The 23,317-nt window shown below is 38.0% G+C and overlaps 1 protein-coding gene across 1 annotated transcript in view; it reads left to right on the forward strand.

Annotated features, from left to right (window-relative positions):
- cdh5 (cadherin 5) overlaps positions 1 to 23,317 on the forward strand; it is a 34,613-nt gene that overhangs the window by 4,980 nt on the left and 6,316 nt on the right. The window contains exons 2-14 of the mRNA XM_063491114.1: positions 5,325 to 5,558; positions 5,797 to 6,076; positions 6,796 to 6,918; positions 7,100 to 7,267; positions 7,433 to 7,614; positions 10,280 to 10,384; positions 10,734 to 10,876; positions 10,964 to 11,097; positions 12,095 to 12,204; positions 12,985 to 13,087; positions 18,230 to 18,360; positions 18,558 to 18,672; positions 23,124 to 23,256. Of these exons, the coding sequence (XP_063347184.1) occupies positions 5,325 to 5,558; positions 5,797 to 6,076; positions 6,796 to 6,918; positions 7,100 to 7,267; positions 7,433 to 7,614; positions 10,280 to 10,384; positions 10,734 to 10,876; positions 10,964 to 11,097; positions 12,095 to 12,204; positions 12,985 to 13,087; positions 18,230 to 18,360; positions 18,558 to 18,672; positions 23,124 to 23,256 (1,961 nt within the window). The remainder of the gene's footprint in view (positions 1 to 5,324; positions 5,559 to 5,796; positions 6,077 to 6,795; positions 6,919 to 7,099; positions 7,268 to 7,432; positions 7,615 to 10,279; positions 10,385 to 10,733; positions 10,877 to 10,963; positions 11,098 to 12,094; positions 12,205 to 12,984; positions 13,088 to 18,229; positions 18,361 to 18,557; positions 18,673 to 23,123; positions 23,257 to 23,317) is intronic.

Here is a 23,317-nt window from a genome sequence, read left to right on the forward strand (position 1 = left end):
GAGAAGGAATGATAGACGGGGACAGAAATAGACTGTATGAAAACAACATGCATCTTTCACCTTGAGAGATACAACAAGCCACAAGTGGAGACTTTTAAGAGGAAAAATGTATTGAAAGCACTGTCAGAGAAAAGAAAAGAAAGAAGACGTGGAGGGAAGAGAGACAGCGAGGCATCAATGGGCAGAAAGAGACGAGGAAACTAAAAAAAGGAATGAAACAAAATACAAAATGTAGTCAAACACAGTGAGACACTTTGAGTCTGAAACTGAGACAAATGTACAGTCAGCAGCAGGAATGAATACCAGGAAGGGTGTGTCCACTTACTAATGATGACCCCACATTAGTAGACCCGACAGCATTTCCCACAAGGCATTGTGTTTACACTTCCTGTTTGCTGATAAAGGGAAGGAGGAAATGCTGTTTCAAAAAAAAATGCCCCTTTGGGGAAAATGCCCCCAACAGATTTTTTCTCTGTCAGAAATAACTGTGAATGTTCGTGTGACATTTCTGTGTAAAAGTAAGCTGTGATGGTGAGATATTTGTCTTTTATCTTTCTTTTTTCAGTATGCAATCACAGCTAAAGGTCAGCTTTGTCAAACAATTATTGTTATTCATCTGAAGCTACTTTTAGCTGCCACTATGTGAAGCTCCACATATTTGATCTGGGAGATTTTTATGCAAAATGCCCTTCCTGACACAATCCCCGGCCCAATTGTGTTTCCTTCCACAACTGAATTGGGGATCATTCGGTTGTTTGGCAAATGTGTAAATTATTACACTGTGGAGACACTTAAATTAAAAAAAAAAAATAAATAAAATAAAGGGGAACATTTTAACTGTTGCTCGACATTCTAAGGTGGAAATGTTATAAAGGTAATGCTGATTAATGGTTATTAGTAATTAATTATAAAACTCCTTTATATTTGTGGTATATTAGTTTATATTGGCTAAACATACAACTCACAAAATGAACAAGTAGGTGTTTAATCACAGGAATCAAAATAACGCCAATCTCAGATTCAGTCTTTTACTTTTAAGTACTCACTAAATTATGAACTAAGGTGGGGATTTACCCTTCACAATTCCATTAATGCTTGAGTTGTCAGTTTAAATTAATTCTTCTTCAAATTGTAGGTAAGGCAAGTTTAGCGAGTACAGTTTTTTGTTTTAAAGGCAACAGAAAGTGTGATTGCTTTCTTTGTTCAGATTATGCCAAGAAGAAGCATAGAAGCTGACAAACTAAACAAAGGTGATACAGTGATTAGAAATGTACTGTTAATATATGATTTACTGAAGATGTAAATGTTTGAAGGGACCAAATGCATATGATTTTTTTTTCCAGTTTTTCAGAGGAAAAAAAATTAAATGGATCAGAACAAAATTTGAAAGCAGAAAGACAGATTAGCTAAACGTGCTGAGGTCAAAATAGAAGGAAGGAAAGAAAAACACAATTAAAAACATCTGAATTCCCACAACTCAGCTCTTCATATGATTCATCACGTGAAATTTCATGTTTTAACTTTTTAAACAAGTTATAAAGGAGAAAGCTAATTCTCCTTTAATGGACCCTTCCTTCCTCAAATCCTTGAAATGAATGAGGAGCAGAATGAATGTGAAATAAATCACCTTGCCATCCATTTACAGATCGGCATTGTGACATCACACTCACCCCTGAAATATAATTAAGATAAACTTTGAGATGTAATGTATTGCATGAAAATAAAAAAGGGGCAATATTTAATAGTTTCAGACTCTTCTCCTCGTGATCATCATTTACATTTTTTTTCTTGTCAACTCTACATAATACACAGCTGTAGCAGCCGTGCATCATTCATTGGTTTGTGGCCCATGTTTCAAAACCTCAAGGCTGGCATATTTGTCATGTTGGAGCCAGAAGTGATCATACTTGGAAACGGTTGCTGTTATCAGCTAACAAGCTTGATTGGCAAGCTACAGTAATAGACTGTAGGGCTGCATTCCACAGACAAACACACACATAATTACTAATTAGTGCAAAATTGATTTTCAGTTACCACAGGTCTAGAAACCTGAAGCAACCAGTGTCTAGACCTGACTGACTGAAAGTGGATACTGGAGATTGCTGGCATTTGCTTTTAAATCAGTTGCTAAAGCTCCATTCACGCAGGTCTAGAGACCAAAGGACTGTTTTCTGTGACCATTTGGAAAGTGGAAGTTAGAAGCTTTTGGCTGTCGCTAGGAATAAAATTGGTCTCAAAGAGGTTTAAGGTGCTTCACAGAGACCTCTTTGGCATCTTTGCCATTCTTGTAGTTGCCATGGTTTCCCATAATTTGCATGGAAGATGCTGACTTGTCCGCAAACAAAAAATGAACACTTCAGTACTTCAAATTAGGAAAGGTGATGCCTAACAGACAGCTACTTGCCACAGCTGCCTGAACCCGAAGATCAAAGTCTTCCTCATTTTTGGGGGCTGATCCTGACAGGGGTCACACCAGCGGATCACTTGCCTCTATCTCACACTCTCCCTTGCATCCTCTGATGTCACATTTACCCATCCATCAGTGTTTCTAACTTTAAGTGTTTACAGGTGATTATCATCAGTTTATGTGATTGATGATGTGGGGGACATTTCCAATAAGGCAAATGTAGGTTGTCTGATAGATTTAAAACTGCCCTCACAGGCAAATTTAAATGTAGCGACACAAATAGTAATTTTATCAAGTCAAATCACCAAATACCTGGATTACTGCTTTAAAGTAATAGTAAAAGTAATAAAAAAATATTTACTTAGAAGATAGAATAAGAGTGTTATGGAAAACAGATGCTGAAGCTACTTAAAGGTAACAAAAATCACAAAGCAAAAGAAGGTTAATAGCAAGTGAAATTAAAGTATTTGGAGGCAACATTATTTCTCAGTAGTATTAACTTTTAATTTAGTTTTGATCACACTGTGTTTATTACCTGCCCATGGGGACAGATGTATGGGGATCCACAGCCAGGAAAAACAAATATTTATTAGTGCTGCACAAATGCACTTTTATGAACATGGTGCTCAGATGTTCATTCAAGTCTCTGTTAGACTGCAATAGAACACAATGCACTTCTGTTTAATTAATTTAGTCCTGAAAGGAAACTAAAGAAAGAAAGCACAAGAGAAAAAATAAAACCCAAACAAAGGGACGTCAACTAAAGGCCAAAAAACACTACTAAGTCTTTGTCTGAGCTGATTTGCGGGGAGCCGTGTGAAGAGGTCATGGGAGGTCAGCAGAATATGAGATTAGACCATTAGAGTGAGGAGACTTTGTGCCAGTATAATCCCTTCATCATAATCTCGCTTTCTTCCTCCCTGCTGCTAATGGCTGGAAGACAATAAGATGCACTAATCTCTGCTGGGATGGCGCGGGGCTTTTCTGAAATATCTACTGAAGTACAGAGTGCATATAGACTAAAGTGTTTTGAAGATTATTTCCCTGGCATTTCTGCTTTATTAGATAGGGCCCAGTGGGGGGAGACAAGAACGATGGGGAAGACAAACACAGACAGAGAGGGTGAAACAGTATAAGAAAGACTGGCAACAAAAGTGAAGATTTGCTGCACTGCTGGTGTTTGTGTACCACATACACTTTCATTTTGGTTAAATGGTGTTAAATGCCTTGCAGGCAGGAAGAAGTGATGCAACGCACTGAAACGCCTTCCAACTTGTAATCAGTCAAAAGCCATAAATCAAACGAGGTGCCAGTTGGGCCCAAGCTTTTACGATAAATGGAAGCAATTTTGAATTTAATATAAATGAATCCAATGATTGCTGTTGTTCATGATTAGATAGCTTGGGTCAAGAGTAAATGCGAATCGCTTGCATGTGTTACAGTACACACCACATCAATGGTTTATGATGCAATCTATGAGTGAAGTGGTGGGAAATGTGAGAAAACAGTTAGTAAGACTTACAAGTGTTGGAAAAAAGCTGAGGTATGTAAAATGGTCAATATCAGTTAATACTGGTAATATCGCTCGACTGAAATCAGAAGCGATGAGCGAGGGTTTGCACTCTCATAGTGTAGTGACTTGTCAGTTACAAGGTAGCCAGTCCCTACTTCATATCCTCCTATTTCGCTTATCTAACTTTGAAAGGGAACATCATTTAAATATTAATGTCATTCTGTAATAAAGAAGATACAAAACAATTTGGACCATAAAGACATCAGGATAATGCCTACTGAAATCAAAAATCAAGTGAGAGTGTTTTCTTGTTGACTTCTATAGAACTGTCTTTTCACAACCAGAGCACTTGCCCCTGCTGGCAAAAAGAAATAATCCAGGTTTAAGGCTTTTCTGCATTAGTTTAACTCTTTAGATCTGAAGGTTGCGTCAGTCTTTTCCATGCAGTGTATTATAAATGTCTTTAATCCCATTGTTTTTATACTTTTAACCACACTAGCAGCATGATTAACTTTCATGCATCAGAATGAATTGCAATGCAAAATCTCATATATATTAATTATAGTTGCTTTGCACAAACATTTTTGATAAATAATAATGATGTTGGCTAACTTTTTGGCTTTGAAAGTTGTTTCTGTATGTTTCTACAACTGTTGGACGAGTTGCCGGAATTATTCAACTTTGAATACAAAACCCGAGCTACCTTTCTTCCCAGTTTGCATCAAGAACTGACCCACTGTCCCCCCCCCAAAAAAAATTTGTTGTACTACAGTGAAAAAGAACAAAGAAAATCCAGAACGCAAATCCAAATGTCAAAAAGTCCCTTTATGGAAAGTGGCCTTTCTAATGGCTGATTAAGACAGACATCGTAAGTGGTTGTAGCGTCATCTCCCCTCTTCGTCTCTGTCAGTCTCTCTTTCTCTGTCTATGCCACTCTCTCGCACTACACCAGTGGGTCAAGACCTAAAATAGGTCACAGGCCTATGTTTAATAGATCCCCATATGACCACAGTGGTGATGTGCTTTCATTCCAGGTCCCATGATGAGGGGCTAAATGTTTCATTGGGGTCCCCGGATGAAAAGCTTTAAGAGCCCTGGTCCTAAATGATAGCTAGACCTCGAGCTCAGCAGCTGACTGTAAGGGGAGGACAGAGAGTCCTTGGCCTTCACTCTAAGTCTCACCCGTGCACAGTGAAGGGGTCTGTCCGTAGCTGATAAGTGGTTTTAATGTGATCCTCTCTCTGTTCCTTTCTGGTCCCTCTCTCCTCTCTCTTTTCTACTCCCCCAATGTTCCTTTCTGCATCCTTTACTCCTGTCTTGCCTCTTCCTTCTTTCATCTTTATTCCTTTACCCCTCTCTTCCTCTCATTCCTCTCTCTTCTTGATCCTATCCTCTTCTGTCCAGATGATGGCTTGGCTCCAGCTGTGGACCACAGGACTTATGGCCACTATGGCCTTGACTGTCATCACTGCTCAAGACTCTGGACTTCCTGGGGTAGAAAGAGAGAATCTCGGCCCAGCTGACATTGTCAAGAAGGAATCCCATCCCGTGCTGTTCAGGCAAAAAAGAGACTGGATCTGGAACTCTCTCTATGTAGAAGAGGAGAAGCCTGTTGTGACTCGGACCAAGATAGGACGGGTATATTAATATTAGTATTTTCACCTCAGAGTCCAAAACAGCATTCTCCTTGCCATGGCTGTCTATTTGGTATTTTGCCACGCCCCCTCAGGTTGAAGCTATAACATGCAAAGTGAATCTGGGGCATTATTTGTTGCAGAGAATCTCTTTCATGCATATCTGAGTAATTTTTTCAGAATAGTTTATTTGCAATGATTTATTTGAAGGTTGTTGATTTTCTGTTTTCTTTCTTTCTCAGCTCAAGTCAGACAAGAGTGTGCCAGGTGGGCGTTTTAAAATAGATGGTGAGGGAGCAAACGGCATCTTCACCGTGGATAATAACGGAGACCTGTTTGTCACCACGTCTCTGGACAGAGAAAAGAAGAATGCTTACCATTTGACTGCTATGATGTTAGATGCGTATGGCAACCCAATAGAAAAACCTGGAGAATTTGTTGTCCAGGTGACAGATATCAATGACAACACCCCTGTTTTCCCCCAATCATACAATGGAACCATTGAGGAGAGGTCTAGAATAGGTAAGTATTATCACAGATTTTTTTTTTCTGTATAAGGAATTGCCAGCAGCTTATTTCAGGTTAGAAAAGATGTTCATGCATTTACGTTTATCTGTACTGCCTTGTGCCTTAACTGTGCAGTAGAAATGTACGTTGTAACCTACGATGTAACTGGAAACCCCTCTTAACCCTACATTTTAGCCTTCCACGTGCACCTCCTGAGAATTGTAACCACACGAGGTCAATGCAGCCTACAACAGCTGAATGGCAAGGAAGGTTGTGGTGTAGGGTTAATAGGGGTTTTTGGTTATAATCGACAATGTAGACTTCCAGCTGAAGTATAATGAGGCATCACACTCTCAAATAGTGGTTAATGTAATGCAAGGAACCCAAACTGAGAAAGAAAGGGCACAGAAACACAATTTTCAGTGTTGCTAGAGGAAAAAACATTATTTATTTTAAGTATGCATGTGGCATCTGCTTAACAGGGGTAACAAGACAGATTCAAAATAGACTGAAGTGTGAAAATCCTAAGAAAAACGAAACATTATGCTCACACCTGTCACAATCCTTAGTACATCTCGCTGTGAAAAACACAAGTCGGTGACTTTAATTACAGTGTTGGCACTTAATCATGAAGCATTAACCATTTGACATCTGCAAAACACATACACTTTAACATGATCAGCTATTTACTATGATGATTTCTATCATACATGTATACTGTTTCCTTCTTACAGGAGAAAATGTGGTCAAGGTGACAGCTACTGATGCAGATGACCCCACCACTGCTAATGCAGAACTCAGGTACTCTTTGACCAAAGAGGGAGACATTTCAGCCTTTGAAATCGACAGCATCACAGGTAGGCTGACTCCAGTGGTACCCACTATGATTGCCATGCTGTAGCAGCCTTTTTTCATCCTGGCAAATTAATTTAGGGTCACTTTAGGGTTTCAAGCTATTTTTACTGTAATATGAGTCAGAGTTGACCTGAAAGATAACACCCTCTCTGAATGTCTCGCTCTTTCTCTGTTCCTCTGCAGGCATGATCAGCTGCAAGATAAACACTTTGGACCGGGAAACCAGGGAGGAGTATGTGGTGGTGGTTAAAGCTCAGGACATGAGAGGATTGGCCTCTGGCAGCACAGCCACCACCTCGGTCACTATTAAGATAACTGACATCAATGACAACATTGCTTCTTTTACCAGAAGTAAGGAACAGTTTTATGAGCATTTACAGTAATGATAAAGAGATGCTTAAAAAGAAGAGATTATCATCAGTCAGGTTTTAGAACCATTAGAAGCATTACATTATCAAATTGTACAGAATCAACAGAAATATTCAGTCTTAATTAGTGTGTGTTTTCCATCCACAGCGAAATATGATCTGAACGTTCCAGAAAACCACAAGGTGGATGAAACGATTGGGATGCTGGAATTGGTGGATAAAGATGAGATTCAGAACAAGCAGCCCATATTTACCATTCACAATCTTAATAGCAACATATTCAATATTGAACCCAACCATAACAAGGATGGAAACCTCGTGCTCAAAGAGGTAAGAGACTTATGTGTAACTGGTAGAAAGAGCGCCATAACATAACCATAACAAAATACGTTTTGTTTTTTTTCATCAATCTTATGTTAATAATCTTATGTTAATAAAATCCATGCTAGTATTATATAGTATATATTATGGATATGGCTAACTGATGGAATTACAAATACGTTTATCAGCATTTTTACTACAATTAATGCATATAGCTATGTTTGTCACTACCCAGCTGAACCTGTGCAACAGTTCTGCTGGTTCATTTCCTGGTTTGGCTTATAAGAGGAATGTGGGGCAGCCATATTTGACGTATAATTCTCCGTTGTATTTCAATTTAACATTCCTGAACTGCCATGGCTGTCCCATATTTTTGTATAATTCATTTAGAGAGTGATTTCTCTCTTGTAGTTACTGTCTCCAGTTTGGGATAAAATAGAGACATGGTTCCCAGCATTTTTTTTTTCCTGTGCACGTAAACAGCTCTGATCTGCTCAACCTCATCTTTATTTTATGGTTTTAAAAGACATGATGATTTCATTGGATTAATTTGAATTATTTTGCAACAAACCTTGAATGTGCTATTTAACTTGATTCAAACATTTTATTCTCCCAAAGTTGTTTGGTTGTTGGTCAAAATATGATAAAGGTGCAATTTCATCATTCATGCTACTACGAGGAGTGGCACCATTCCTGAGTGATTGCCTTTAAAATTTTTATTATACATGATCAATTTTAATCAGTACCAGGCTTATAAACTTAATTAGCTACTTGACCCATTGCTGCCAATAGAGGGATTGTAGTAAATTATACTATAAATGTGCATCAGACATTATTTTTATGTGGGTTTTCTTTCTGTATTTCAAACAAACAAAAAACTGTGAAATTAGTGAAATATTATTACTTTTGTAAAAGCAGATTTATCAGTCTGATGACCATAGTATCATGTACTATCTGTTTTGCAATACATAGATTTTTAAAAATCCTATTAGTGTGTTCATTTTCCTCATAAACACATGTTGCGCATAAATATTATGTAATCAAATCAATAATTTAGTTTTAATGTGCTATGTGAACTGGCTTAGTCTTTCCATGCAGCACCAGGAAATGGATGCATATCCCAAAATACATAAAGGGCAACTCGCTTTTATTTTTATTTATATATGTACACAAGTAAATCAGAGTGTTTTGGGAAGTGTTGTATCCTCACACTTTTTACAGCATCCAAATTGATGGGACCTCATGCCCAAACAGCTTTAGCACAAAAATAGATTTGCAGTCTACCATTACCAACGAGGATCATAGCCACAGCATGGTGACAGGATTTCCACAAATTCAAAATACTAATGTACTGACATTTTCAAAGTGGTTTCTGAAGCCTTCCTGCATACTCTGCCACCGCATGGCCACTAATTATATATAACATTAAAAGGTGCAATGTCAAATTTCAGATTTCTTTCCTGCAGGATGTATAAGGTGTGACGTGTTTAAGACTGACTTGAAACCTGGCCTCCTTCTGGTTTCTAAAGATATTTATGCTTGCGGGATTTCTAGCAGGTTGACTTCACTGGGTTGTGCTCTTCAGATAAAGTATTTAGGACATCAGAGAGCTGGAAATGTATTCTAATGAAATGAGCTCTGTAATAGCTTGCACCCATGCTGGCCTGGAATCAAATCGTACCTCAATCTTCCCCTCAGCTCTCGAGCCCTTCTCATCTTTCTCAACGGCTGTGTTTACACATACAGAATAAGCCAGCTGTTGGCCACACTGTGGTTAAGGTCTTATTCTTGTTAAGCTGTTTACAAATGCCTTTGATACCTTGGGACTGAGTATCCTTGTTACCATGAATAATCCAGTTAGCAGAATATTCCTCTCTACCTGTAGTATCCCATTCACTGATAAAAGAGTCTGCCAGAAAAAATAAGAATATCTGTGTATTTCTAATACATAGGAAACAAATTATAGTGCCAATGTGAATATGACAGTAAGCTTTCTTATATTTGCCAATGTAAAAATGTTTCCATAAAACTTTGCAACTAAAAGTTGTTTTTGCCCCCCACCCAAAAATATAGAACCTTTTAAAAATTGAGGAAAGTGAGCTACACAGGTTGCATAGACTGATTTGTGACATTTACAGCCTTTTTACACCTGAAATCGTGAGTTGTCCTTGGTGGACTGATGCAGGTGTACAAGACACATTTATGCAAAAAAAACCCCAAAAAAACCACTAAGGTGCAAATGCAGTGTGTCCCCAGTTACAAGCAAAGACCTACAAGGAACATGAGGTCAAAAGATTTAAAGTTGACAGGCTTAAAGAGTAACATATTGTTGAAGGACTACTATTAATTTTGTGGAAGACTGAAAGAAATTGTAACAGAACCCAAATGCATCAGATTCACACAGCATACAGTTGAGTTCTGTGTTAGTGAGAGCTTTAAGCAAACAGCATAATCTAATTTCAGATGCCTTAAAAAACTGGAAATTAACGACAACAAAAATCTCGAATATTTAGTGTTTAAAAGAGCGCAACCTTCCACTACGAACAATGTTTTGTATATTTATGTAATAAAGATAGTATTGACTCTGCACTGAAGCTTAGAGTCACAGCTATCGATTCTAATCTAATTAGCACTGACATGTTGCTTACTCACTCACACTATCTTTGTTCCCTAGGCTCTGGACTTTGAGAAGACAAACAGCTATTCTTTCACTGTCCGGATGAAAGAAAATGTCCGAACTCCCGCTGACAACACAAACACTGCAGTCACCAGTGCACAGGTAAATATCAAACAGGGCAAGTGTAACTTTCATGAGTCAGCAAGTGAACGTTGTGATTTGCAGTTCAAATTGATTATTTACTTTATTTTATTGATCACTTTAGCCATCTTCACAGCCAGTTGCCGACTTGATTTTCATTCTCTAAAAAAAGAGAATCATTGCTGAGGAATGTATTTAATGCTTCACTGTCAAGAAATACTTTTCACAGAATCGGATTAGCAGGACACAGTGTGATGCTGTGTAAAGGATTATAGAAAAAAAAATTAAAACATTTCATAGTTTCATATTACTAGTACAATTAAATTTCCAATCTTGGTCTAAACTGTTGGCAATCATTTAAAATTGCCAGGTCAACATCAACGTGTTAGATGTAGATGAGCCACCGATCTTCTCTGAGGACATGTACAACTTTAACGTGAAGGAAGAAATGCATGTGAACAACATAGGATTCATCAAAGCCAGAGATCCTGACAGAGCCAACAAGACCATACAGTATGCTGCACGCATTCCCCAAAATAAGTAATAGTGTTACTAATCCTGTAAAGTGTTTGTTAGAGTGATCTTGTTCTCTCTGTTTAGGTTCTCCATCATGCAGCCGGACTGTCCTATCGGTATCAACCGACTCACAGGTCAACTGTACACTCTGAGAAATCTGGACAGAGAGGATAAGCCCACACACATGTTTCAAGTTAAGGCGCAAGAGGAGCCAAGTGGTATGTCACACACTCTCATAAGAGCTGTACGGGGTTTATTAATCCCTTTCCTCTAAACAATACATCCTCACATGAAAAATTGAAACCGCGTGTTTTACAACAACAGCAATGTGCATACAGGGAGAGAGTTAAAGTACAAAGGCCAAAAAAGACAGTTTGTTCTCTTGGCTGAACATCTCTTGTAGATTTATTGAAGGATGGGAGTGTAACACATTAACAGGGATTTTTACAGATTTAACACATCACCACAACACCTGGTCGACCCACATGAGAAGGAGAGAGTAAGCAGGAAAATCACATTAGACTGCCTCTTTGTTCACTTCCAGCTTCCAAACCAAACTCTATATTTTTAGATCAGCAATGAATGAAATCCAGAGATCTATTTTAGTGGCTTGTCACAGCGTTTAAGGAAGACAATGGTCCCCTGAGCTTGACAAGGTCCTCGATATACAGTACATGTTCTGTACTAAAGATAGATTCAAAATCTTAGTACAAGAGACAAAAAAGAGACTCACATATTTATCAAAAGATGAATATTCAAAAAGAACATCAGTGATATAAAATAAATGTAAAAGATGCTTTAATGTGACGAAAATAGCTGTCCAACAAACAGCTCGCAAATAGAAATCCTTTCAGTTACTTGACCTTTAATCTAGTCCTTCAGTGACAGAGATATACACACCTAATCTCCAGCATAGTTAATCACTGTTACATTGGCGCATCAAGGTAAATGACAACTAAATCCTTAGTTCAAGAACTTTTGTATTTCATTTCTTTATGGCTTCAGTATTTTAAGATAAATGACACAAAGTGTTGCAGAAACAAAAAGTGCAGTTGTTTCCACATTTGCATCTCCTCCGCAAATACTGAATGAGACTAAATTATACTATCACTACTGAATGCCCTCTTGAATCTCTGTTTGCAGCTTTTGCGCATTTATTTGGACTATTTTCATTGTTAGACGTGTCATTAATCTGATGTTTTCTTTCCTCTGTAGGTTTAGACTCAGTTGTAAAAGTTAACATTAATGTTCAGGATGTGAATGACAATGAACCTGAACTCAGAGCTGACGACATCTATATATGTGAGAACGACGAGTCTAATACGGTAAGAGGTGATAGTTTTTATATCTATACTATTTATAGATTTTAATTATATTTTTTAATTTATATAGTACCAAATCACACAAAAAACATTAGCCTCAAGTGGCTTCATACTATAAGGTAAAGACTCTAAATATTCAGGAAAATCCCGCAACAATCAAATTATCTGCTATAAGCAAGCAGTTTGTGATGGTGGGAAGGGAAAAACTTTAACAGGAAGAAATCTTCTGCTGACCCAGGTTCGGGGAAAGGCAGCCATCTGCTGTGTCAGGTTAGGAGAAAACATGAGGAGAAGCTTGTTTCTTATTATTAGAGGATGCATCTTAATGGAAACTAAACGGCAACAGATCATGCTGATGTGTTGTTGATGTGTCTTCTGAATTAAAACTCACGTGAAGCCAAGCATGTGATGAGCTGGGATAATGAATGCGTTTTACATAATAGCCTGAACGCATATTTAAGTGTCTGTCTCCTCAATAACGGAGCCTGGGAAGCTACAATAGGTTTCTCCATTATTTACAATTAAGTTCTTATTTGATTTTTTTTCTAATTGTGACTTTAATATACATAATCTGAAATTTGGATCCCAACCTAAAATAGTGTTTTTGTCACGTGCCATGTACATGGCAGTCGATGACTCAATGATTCCCATGCATGCCATACATGTCTGCATAAATCAGTGCATATATAATTTACATATATGGGCTGCACACATTGACTGCAGAAATGTGCAGTCAATGCGCAGAAAGATTAATTTTAGAGTCATTTTTTGGTCTTTCCTCAGATAATTGGAACCTTGACTGCTACAGATAAAGATGATCAGCCAGTTGCCTTCACTTTCAGTCTGGCGAGTGAGAATTCCAACTTCTCCATCAGAAACTATGGCAGTAAGTCCTTCTGTGTACTGAACATTTATTTACTTGCTTGTTGCTTTAAATGGTGCTCTGAGCGAGCACTAGCCTTGGCACTTGTTGCTATGCAACAACTGGAACTCTATGTGAAGCCCAATGCTCTGTTTTTGAAATGTAAAATTATTTTAACTTCCGAAAACATCCTTCGGTTCTTTGAGCCAGACGGGAGATTTTGAGAGCCTGTCTGGGACCATAAGTACTATCTAAAATGCACAACAAAGACTGGAAATAATGAGAGCTATTGGTTCGATGGGCTTGAAGATAACTCCCTCTGTATTGTAACCTTGTCACAGCTGATGATGTTCAAAGAACATAGTAACACAAAGTGGTGCTGTTGAGAGGTCTATAATACATTCAAGGACGGAAAAAAGAGAAACTACATCAAGAGGACAATTACTAACTATGGAAACTGTAGAAAGAGGTCCTGGGCTCAAGTTCAGTGGCTGGCTAGGGTCTTTTTTGTGTGGAGTTTGCATGATCTCCTTGTGCCTACTTGGGTTCTCACCAGGTGCGGTAAACACATACATATTAGCAAGCGGTTAATTTAAACAGGCTGTGCGTGTGAGTTGTTTGCTTCTATGTGATCCCCCTGTGACAGACTGGTGATATATATTTTATGGGCCTGGTTTACTAATAACTTGTAGCAGTGCAAACTGGGTTTTGGCATAAAAAAATTACTTTGGCTATTTACAAAGAGCACAGTGACAAAATTTCTCAGTGGGAGTTCCTTTCTCAACGTGCAAAATATAAAGATAAGAATATCTAAATTAGACACGCTAACTGATTTACAGGTTTAGTGCCAATTGTGATGCTAATTGTGATTACATTTAATTTAGAAAAAAAAAAAGCACGTCTTATGTTTTGCACTTGATATGAAGATGAACTGTCTGCACCTGTGCTTAAAAACCAGTGAAACTGCTGTAGATCACCTGTAAAACTAACCAGTATTGTGAGTGGTATTTTGGGGTGGATTGTGCTGACATGCTAATTTGCTCATTTAATTTAGTATATATATATATATATATATATATATATATATATATATATATATATATCATGCTTTAGTTTTTCTCATTAAATGAGGAGTAATTAACACATTGGAATATATTGGAGATAAACAACGAATTTTAATCAGAGAAAACTTATTAATATTAACACACACAATACTAAAACCTCTGTAACTAATGTCTTCAAAGTAGTCAAAGGATTCAGAGGCATGATGGCTACTGTTTGATTCTCATCCATTAAATGATGCAAGTGGTCTTTTTCAGGATGTAGTATGTCTGTAGACACTAAAATGAGCTACACCAGCTAGTTGGCACCAGCATGCAGAGATCTCATTTTGATTATTCCATATGCAAAGAGCTCAAAGAGTGAATAGTTCTGATGTCATTTGGGGGAAAATATGTAGGTGTATATTTACAAATGAAAAAGGTTTAGCTTGAATTAACTGATGTGACATATGAAGAGGTATTATCCTGAGAGAAATTTGTTGGCATCAGCTTTAGAGAAGAGGTCATTCAGTATAGGATACATAACAGCTCAAGTAAAAGTGCATTCATGATTTTTATTATCATATTCAGTTATTATCCATGACAGGCAAAGGGAAATTCATACCAACTCTTGCAGTCAAAAATTAAAAAGTATAAGTAGATGAAAGCCTAAGGTAATCAAATGAAAGATTTAGGTGAGGTGTTAGTATTTAATCTATCTAATCTGAAACCTGAACCATATTGAAAAGAAGATAAACAGAAAAATGATGTGAATTTTACTCAACAAATTCCACTAGTGCATGTGCCCAGAGGGGCTGACTTGTTGAACTGAAGGAGGAAAGAAAGATAGAACAGTGCAAAAGCAAGGAAAAATTAGGCTTAGGTGGAAGAAAAGATTTTAAAAAAGGCAAGAAGTTCAGAACTAAGAGGAGAGAGGGAGGAGCTGAACCAAAAGAGACTTACAAGCAGTAAAAAAAAAAAGAAAAGAAAATGAAGATAAAACTGAAATGGATGCTTTACGTAAGGCAAAGATTAAAGAAGGAAAGGAAAGGAAAAATAGAAAATCAAAAACAACTAAATGGAGAATAACAGTCTCGAGGCAGACTGAAGAAACGGTGGACCAACAAAATCAAGGAAGACATTAAGACCGTCAGTGCATCACCTGAGGACGCCTTGGACAGAACCAAATGGAGAAACCTTGCCGAAGAGCGGACCCTGCACTAGCGGGAACAATGCCAGGATGAAGAAGGAGAATAACAGTAGATGAGAACCTGAGATAAAAGAGGACTAAAACTAATGAAGAGGGAGGAAAAGCAGTGCCTTGCCAATGAGAGGGGAGGAGAAGAAAGAAGAGCATGGGATGAAAAGCGAAATAAGGACACTTGCAGAACAAAGTAGTAAGAGAAGATGAGGACATGAAAGAACATTAGAAACACCACATTTTAAGAGCAGTGGTTAAAAAGGTGAAGAGGAAACAGGGATGCAAGAAAGGTGGGAAAGAGAAAAGGAGAGAAGAGAGAAGAAGGTAGCTGTTTGATAAAGTGCTGGTTGTCAGTGCAAACCGATGTTTTCCTCTGTGGCTCAAGACTGTGCCCCCCAAAACCCATCTGACAACACCTCACACCACTTAACACACAAACTAAAACATGGCCTACACACACAAACACACATACACACACACACAACAAGAGCTGCAAAGTGAAGGCTTCTGAAATATTCATCGACTACCAGCTCTTTAAAACTTGCAAAAAACAACCTTCATTATGGGATTCACAAAGAATCTCACACTCCAACAGTCAATGTAGCTGCACAGTGAAGTGACAGGACTCCATGTTCAGACCACATGACTACATGAAGCTTAGTCCATTAATGCCGGACAGACAAAAGGGAAGGGGAGGCAGGAAAACAAAGGGAAAAAAATAAGAAAAGATGAATAGGATGCCGGAAGAAAAATATGTAAATAGAAAAAGAAAGGGAAAGAGAGGATAGTGAGAAATATCCAGAGAGAGAGGAAAGAGATGAAATCAAACAAAAAACGGAGCAGGAGACGAGACGGAGAGGAGGGATGAGATGAAGGGCGGACAGAAGCTGTTTCATCTTTTATTCGGTTAGTTAAGGCTTCATTTACACCCATATCCTTCCACACATACCTTTGCAGATGTTGTCATACAGGCATTATCTGGTTTATCTTGGTTATTGAGATTATAAACTTAGTTAAGCACCTGATATGCAGAGCCTTGTTCATCCCTATGTCCTGTGACTGGGAATAGAGTCAAAATTACAGTGGCTTGCAAAAGTATTCGGCCCCCTTGAACTTTTCCACATTTTGTCACATTACAGCCACAAACATGAATCAATTTTATTGGAATTCCACGTGAAAGACCAATACTAAGTGGTGTACACGTGAGAAGTGGAACGAAAATCATACATGATTCCAAACATTTTTTACAAATAAATAACTGAAAAGTGGGGTGTGCGTAATTATTCAGCCCCCTGAGTCAATACTTTGTAGAACCATCTTTTGCTGCAATTCCAGCTGCCAGTCTTTTAGGGTATGTCTCTACCAGCTTTCCAGCATTTAGGAATTGTTACAGAACTGAATCTACTCCTGTATTCATTATTGCTGCTTTTCCCATATACACGGACACTTGAAATACCTGCAGCACAGTTTTAGAGTTTATATACTCATTTGTGTTCATGAGCATTCTTTCAACTGCAAATTCAAAGAGCAACAATGTCACATATCCTTCACGAAGAGTTTAAAAACAATAAATAAATAATTAAATTGTGGTGTAGGTATTTAATATATTTTCATTTCCAAGGTAGAAATGATTGTGTGCTCAAAACACAATGGAACAAATACTTGAACAGATCTTTTCAGTAAACACTCTTAGTATTCCCCTATATAAATCACACAAGACAGTGTGACCTGATTTTCTCTAGAAATACTTGTACATGAAAAAGAATTGCAACACTTTAAAGGACTTTAAGTTTAAGAACATACTTTGTGTAAGTGTTTGTGAAAATGCTTTCAGGCAGGAAGTTATTCATGCTGGTGAAAAATCAGGGCTTCTGTTAAACACTCTGGATTTGAACTTCAAGTCCAAATGTCAAAAATCGCAAAGTTGTTTTTATTTGAACTTGCCCTTAAACCAAAGCTACTGAATGTATTTCTTTATTGGAGAGTATTCAGAAGGGTCCTTCCTGCCATTGTGTTCTCTGAAATTCCTCTAGTGGTGGGATATTGTGGAGGAAAGCGTTTGGCAGGAAATTTCTGCCTGCCAGGAGTTTGACTAATGACTGTATTGTTGCTCAGGTCTATGAAAAGGACATCGATGTAATCTACTCAACATGTTTCTTTTAACTAAAACTGCAATTCAGTTCAGTTCTTTTTTAGTAGCTTTTTTAATAACGTCACAATAACAGTAATCTCAAGGTGCCTGTTTTATTGTAACTGAAGATCATACATTATTACAACAAGTCAATATGGCAATTACTCATGTTGAATGGGAGTGGGAAGGCAAACCTCTGTCTTAACACTGGGGGTTCCCATGTGCCAGGAAATGGGAGGTGAGGGGCAAGAAAAGCAGAAAAGAATTGATGGAGAGGCCACAAAATGTAAACTATGGCAATGAGATGACCAAAGTTTTCTGTATCAGACTTACATTACATTACATACAGAGTAGTCTGTAATGAAGAGATATTTCCAATGACAACAACATTCTTCTGCAAAGGAGAGTGATCTATGTTAATACATTTGTTCTGCAACTTCATTTAAAAACTGCCTTGGCTCCTTGTAGGATTTGCTTTTGCAGATTTTTTATGTTCTGTGATTATTTATGATCCTAATTGACTCCAATCTGAAATGCATCAAAGCCATAACCACAAATGATCTCTCTGCCTTTATTTAGTCAATCTCTCCTCGCCGTCTTATCTCAAATCTAGTCTTATCTGTTCAGCATGACTCACATAAATAGACTTTGTAGACTGAGCAGGTGAGCATTAGTTCTGCTTTAGTGAAACGAGGTGATGAGTGAGGCAAATTAAGGGAAATTTGTGAAGCAAAGGTGGTGTGATATTTTGTACTTAACTTACTATGTGTATTTTCTTGTATCTCTTTGTATAGATGGCACAGCAGCTCTCATTGTGAAACAGGGCCCATTCAGCCTGGATGACCCCAACAATTACAAGGTGGATATAAGGGTCAGTGACGGAGGACATCCCTCCAAGAGCAGCGTCTCCACAGTATCAATCCTGGTATGCGTTTTTTGTGTGTGTGATATTGAAAGCTGCTTGAGATTATTTTAGCAATGATAATTTTAAATAATTGCAAAGATGAAATGTCTTGTCTCTGTAAACCCAGTTTTAATGCAGTAAATCTGTAGCTTCAATGAATATTCAGTAAATGGACATTCAGGCAAGGTACTGACCGACTGATTGGTAATATGTTGTAGATATGCCGGTGTGATCCCAACCGGAATCATACTTATTGCAAACCTGAGGCTCGGAGGATGGGAGTCAGTGTTCATGCCCTGACAGCCATTTTGCTTTGCATACTGACAATTCTGGGTAAGTTCATTTTTTACTTTTTTGTTATACTACTTGTTTTTTCTACCTTCTTTCATTGTTTTCACTTTTAGAACCACCGTAAAGGGTTAACCTTGAGATTTTTAATGCTATAGTCTGTGTACAGGCTTTTTTAAGAGTATTAATGTTTATAAGAAAATTATTTTTTAGCTGCATAAAATCTGAACCTCAATGATGTCACAGATGACTACAAGTTGTGCAGGTATGGAGTTAATAAAAAGCAATGACGTCTGTACTCTGCTCATCTTTGCTTGAGGCCAAAAGAAACCTGAACAGATATCTGACAGATCTATCAGTGGTTGAGTTGCATTCTGGGTATTGTAGGTGTCAGGTTTTGACAGGAAGAAAGCATAATGATATATCTGTTTTTTCAGCATCCTTTTTTAGAATGTCCATCACGAATATGATATGAAAATGAAGTTTTAAGTTGTTATAATATTAGGTAATAGATCCTGATTTGGTTGCATGTGAATTTGCTTGAGTAACTATCTCTATATTGTTTTAAGTTTATTTATGCTTGTCGGTGTTAGAATATATAGAAAGGTGAAAACACATCATTCCCAGAATATTTGCATTTATGCTGAAAGTATGGGAAATGCATTGAAATATTTATTGCATTTTTTTGCATTCGTATTGTAGAATTTGTGCAAGTTACACATAATGGCATGTGCAAAATCAGTGCACATAATGATGGGATTATAATATAACAGGAAAATCCATATATCCAAATGACATGTTTTTTCTTAAGACTATAGCTTTTTACCTTTAATACCAGAGGACCTGCTTAATGTCATCTTCTGTCTTACAGTAGTAATTATTTTTGGCTTTTTCCAACATTTGTCTATTTTCCAAAAAATGTGTTTTCCTGTTTTGCTTGGAATAACAAAGCCAATAAACATTCAGAAACAAAACCATTTTCATTTTGCAAAATCATTTAATTTCTGCACTCGGTCTGGCTCGTGAAATGCAAAAGCATTTTGACTGATTTCAAAGCTCGAAATTTATCTTACCTAAAAATCTATTTTTCACTGTTCTCCAGTGGTCAGATGTGTTTTCTCACCCTCAGAGACTCACTGAAGTGTACTCCAGGGTGTGATCTGGAGTCCTGTGGTGTAGTGGTTAACACTTTCACCTTATGTATGAAAGATCTCTGGTTTGAGACCAGGAGGAAACACAAAAAATGCTGGAAGGGGTCACATGCTTGGAAAAATGGGAGGGGCATAAAAAATGTGCCAAATCAAATAAACTAATAAGAGAGCAGCTGAAAAAAACAAAAAAAACCAAACATAATATGGGTATGGATGAAGCAAAGCACACCCAAGGGTATCTGGAATTGAAAAAGGAGATACAACTTTCAAACAGAAAGGGCAATGAAACATGTCACATTTTTAACCCACTGTGTAGACAGCCATGTTTATGCCTGAAATAGAGATTGGATAAAAAAAATGTTGTTGTTGGAAGTAGGAAAAGTTTTAAAAATGAACAATATGAGTTGAAAAAAAATTCTAAACAACAGGGAAAAAAACAACATTTTCACTCGCCTTGTTTTGGGTTTGTTTGCATTTACACACAACAAATAATAAACAAGCTTTTGTGAAATATTTGAAGATTGAATCAAAGATAGATGCCTAAATGTTTAGACAGACAGTAATGTAAAAATAGTACTTTTCTTCGTTCTTCATTAACTTTATTACTGGTAAGCAGAGAACTTCCGTATATATTGTTATTCTCTGAGAGAAATTCATGAAGACAGCATCAGTGATAGATGCAAAAAGCCAGTGCTGAGTGATCGAGACACGTGCACAGATTCACTTGCCCTTGCTTTGCGATACATAAGATTTGTGTTTTGCGGGGAACGTTTTCCCCTTCTGGTGTTGTTGGTTTTATGAATAATGCAGCGGCGGATGTGAAAATAATGCCTGTAGTTGTGCGCTCAATATTCTCTTTGATACCTTCGCCCCCTGCCTTTTTTTTATTTCTTTGGGAAAAAGAGACAGTTGTCATGTTGGATGAGAGGCACACTAGAGATACTTGGCCAAACAAGAGGGATGTGGAATGAGATGTACTGAAGAAGGAAGGAAAAAAGAAGAGGAACTTTAAGATAAGGAGGGATGGAGGCAAAGTGACATGTGGAAAAAAGTGTATATCAAGACTTAGATATTGGATGTGGAGAGTGATGAAACAGGCGGACAGATGTAAGATGGTGAATTGAGGTGGAATGAGACCGGCTGAGTGACAGAGAGACAGAAAGAGGTTAAAGAAGAGAGACACGGAAGAGGAGAATTGTGGGAAAAGCAGCAGAAGAATAGGAGTGGTAATGAGGGGAGTTTATCAGTTCTTTAGGTGCCGTCTGCTTATCAAGCACCACCAAACACTCAACCTATTAACTATTAATACACTCCTTCACTATCGGGCCTTTTCCCCTTCATTTTTCCCCTTCATCTCCCCCTTCCTCTGTTTCTTTCCCTGTGGGTCTCTCTGTCTCCCTAACTTCCCCCTTCTATCTCTCCTTCTCTTTATCAAACAGCCCCAACACAGGCTAGATTAACTATTTAATGCACTTGTCATTATCTGTCAGGGCCCAAAGCAATTTAGCGTGCTCTCCATTCACAGGCACATTTTCTCACATGAAGCCGGGTTTGACACACGAAAAGACATTTTTTCTCAGTCCTTCTTCTCTAAAGAAAGGGCTTCTTTTTTCCCCCCTCTCTTTTCTTGTCCCTCTAAGTCTGATATCTCCAGAGCTTATTAAACTGCAGAGCATGTGTTGTAAAAGATTAATCTGTTGGTTTCCCATGCAAACTTAAATTAGTCCCACTCACCCTTAACTAAAAGGCATGGCTAATGCTGCCCGTCCGCTGAGAGAGAAAGAGGTTCATATCAGGACCGAGGCTTGGGGCCTAATCTAATGTCAAATGTATCCTTCCTTCTCTCCTTGTCGCTCTCTTTCTCTCCTGATTTCCTCACCCCTAAGTCGCCAGTTTCTTCCACTTCCTCCTCCCCTCAATCAGTGCCTTCCCCACTTGTTTGTTTTCTTCTTTTTTCTCTTGCTTCCTTGTCCTCCGTACTCCGTGCCCACTGACATGCAGCATGTAATCAAAAACTTTACTGAGCTTCTTTTACACTACTACTACTTTTTATCAAGTTTAACCTTTTCAACCCACTTTAATGTCATCATAATGTTGTGTACAAGTCCATTTGTTTAATTTTAGAGTAAGTCTGGTTCTTCTGGAAACAATTACAGTTATAGCTTCAGTTTATGAATGATCAGACCGGCTCTAGTGTAACAGCCTGTAGATAAAATCATAAGGGGATTATCATAAGGGGCTGCCCATCATTCTCTCTGAGATTGTTTTACACACAATAGCACATAGCTGTTTCACGCAGACTATGAAGTCGAGCTCAGCTGTTATCCTTCTACACATCCAATTGGTCGATATCTAATCAAGTGCATTGTTTAGCTGCTTCAGCCTGCCCACAGTTGCTCTACATGTTTAAGCCACTTTGCAACCCACCTCCCTCACAGCTGGGTTTCCGTGTGGAAATAAAAGACATCTATAAATAACAGCATACTTGTTCATAGCTGCTTACTACAGGAACACAGATTGATTGATGTTCCAGTGGAATTTTTAAAGTTACTAATGGCACAGTTCAAGTCAGATTATACTTTCATATAATCTATAATCTTGCACGTTTAATTAGGTTTAGAGTTAGGCCTTGTTCCAGAATATTTTGCCCTGTGCACAGCATGCTACCTCGATTGTTTTTGAGACAGACATCATTAAAAGTCTCAAGTCTGATAATCGTCTTTGTTTCTTGAACTGAAACAAATGTTTTTCTTTATTGATTTTGTGATTTAAGACTCCCATTGTTACACCCCCTCCCCCCCTTTTCTCTCTTTCACAATTGTTTATTTCATCATCATCTGCTTCTCTTTCCTTTCCTTCTCAACCCCCCTGCATGTTGTTTTCTCACACTCATTTCCACTTCCCTCGTTGTGTTTACTGAAATTCCCTTCCTGTCTTTTATGCTCCCCTTTCTTGTCTTTCTTTGTGCAGTTACTCTGTGCATGTCTCTGGCTGAGTAGATTCACTTAAGGTTTTCACGCTTGGGGCGAACGTCTCAGATACCTTAAACCATCTATTCCTCATTTTCTCCCCTTTGTCACTGCACTGTTCTCTAGTCTCATTCCCTTGTCAGTGCTCTACTTTTCTCACTTGTTTCCTGGCCCCATTCTTATTCTGCTTTGGTTGCAAGTCTCTATCATGATTTCACAGTCATAGAGCCATTCGTCTGAAAGGATAAATGACATTGCAGTCTGTCTTTTTGTTTTACTGTTGATGTCTTCATTTTCTACCAACAACAGTTTTGATTCGTTGTGCTGGATGTCAGCCGAGTAGATTCTAAACACACGTTTCTTTTCTGCTTTTAAGTCATAGTGATCCTGTTCGTGTTGAGGAAACGCTACCAGAAGGATTCTCTGGCCAATATGAAAAACAGCGGAGAGATTCATGAGCAGCTGGTCACATACGATGAGGAGGGAGGAGGAGAGATGGACACTAATGGGTATGCAGATGAAAAGAAGCACCGCTATACACTTTTAAACTGACAACTTGAATATAACTGA

This window comes from Pelmatolapia mariae, linkage group LG13, assembly GCF_036321145.2.
Source record: "Pelmatolapia mariae isolate MD_Pm_ZW linkage group LG13, Pm_UMD_F_2, whole genome shotgun sequence".
Taxonomy (NCBI): domain Eukaryota; kingdom Metazoa; phylum Chordata; class Actinopteri; order Cichliformes; family Cichlidae; genus Pelmatolapia; species Pelmatolapia mariae.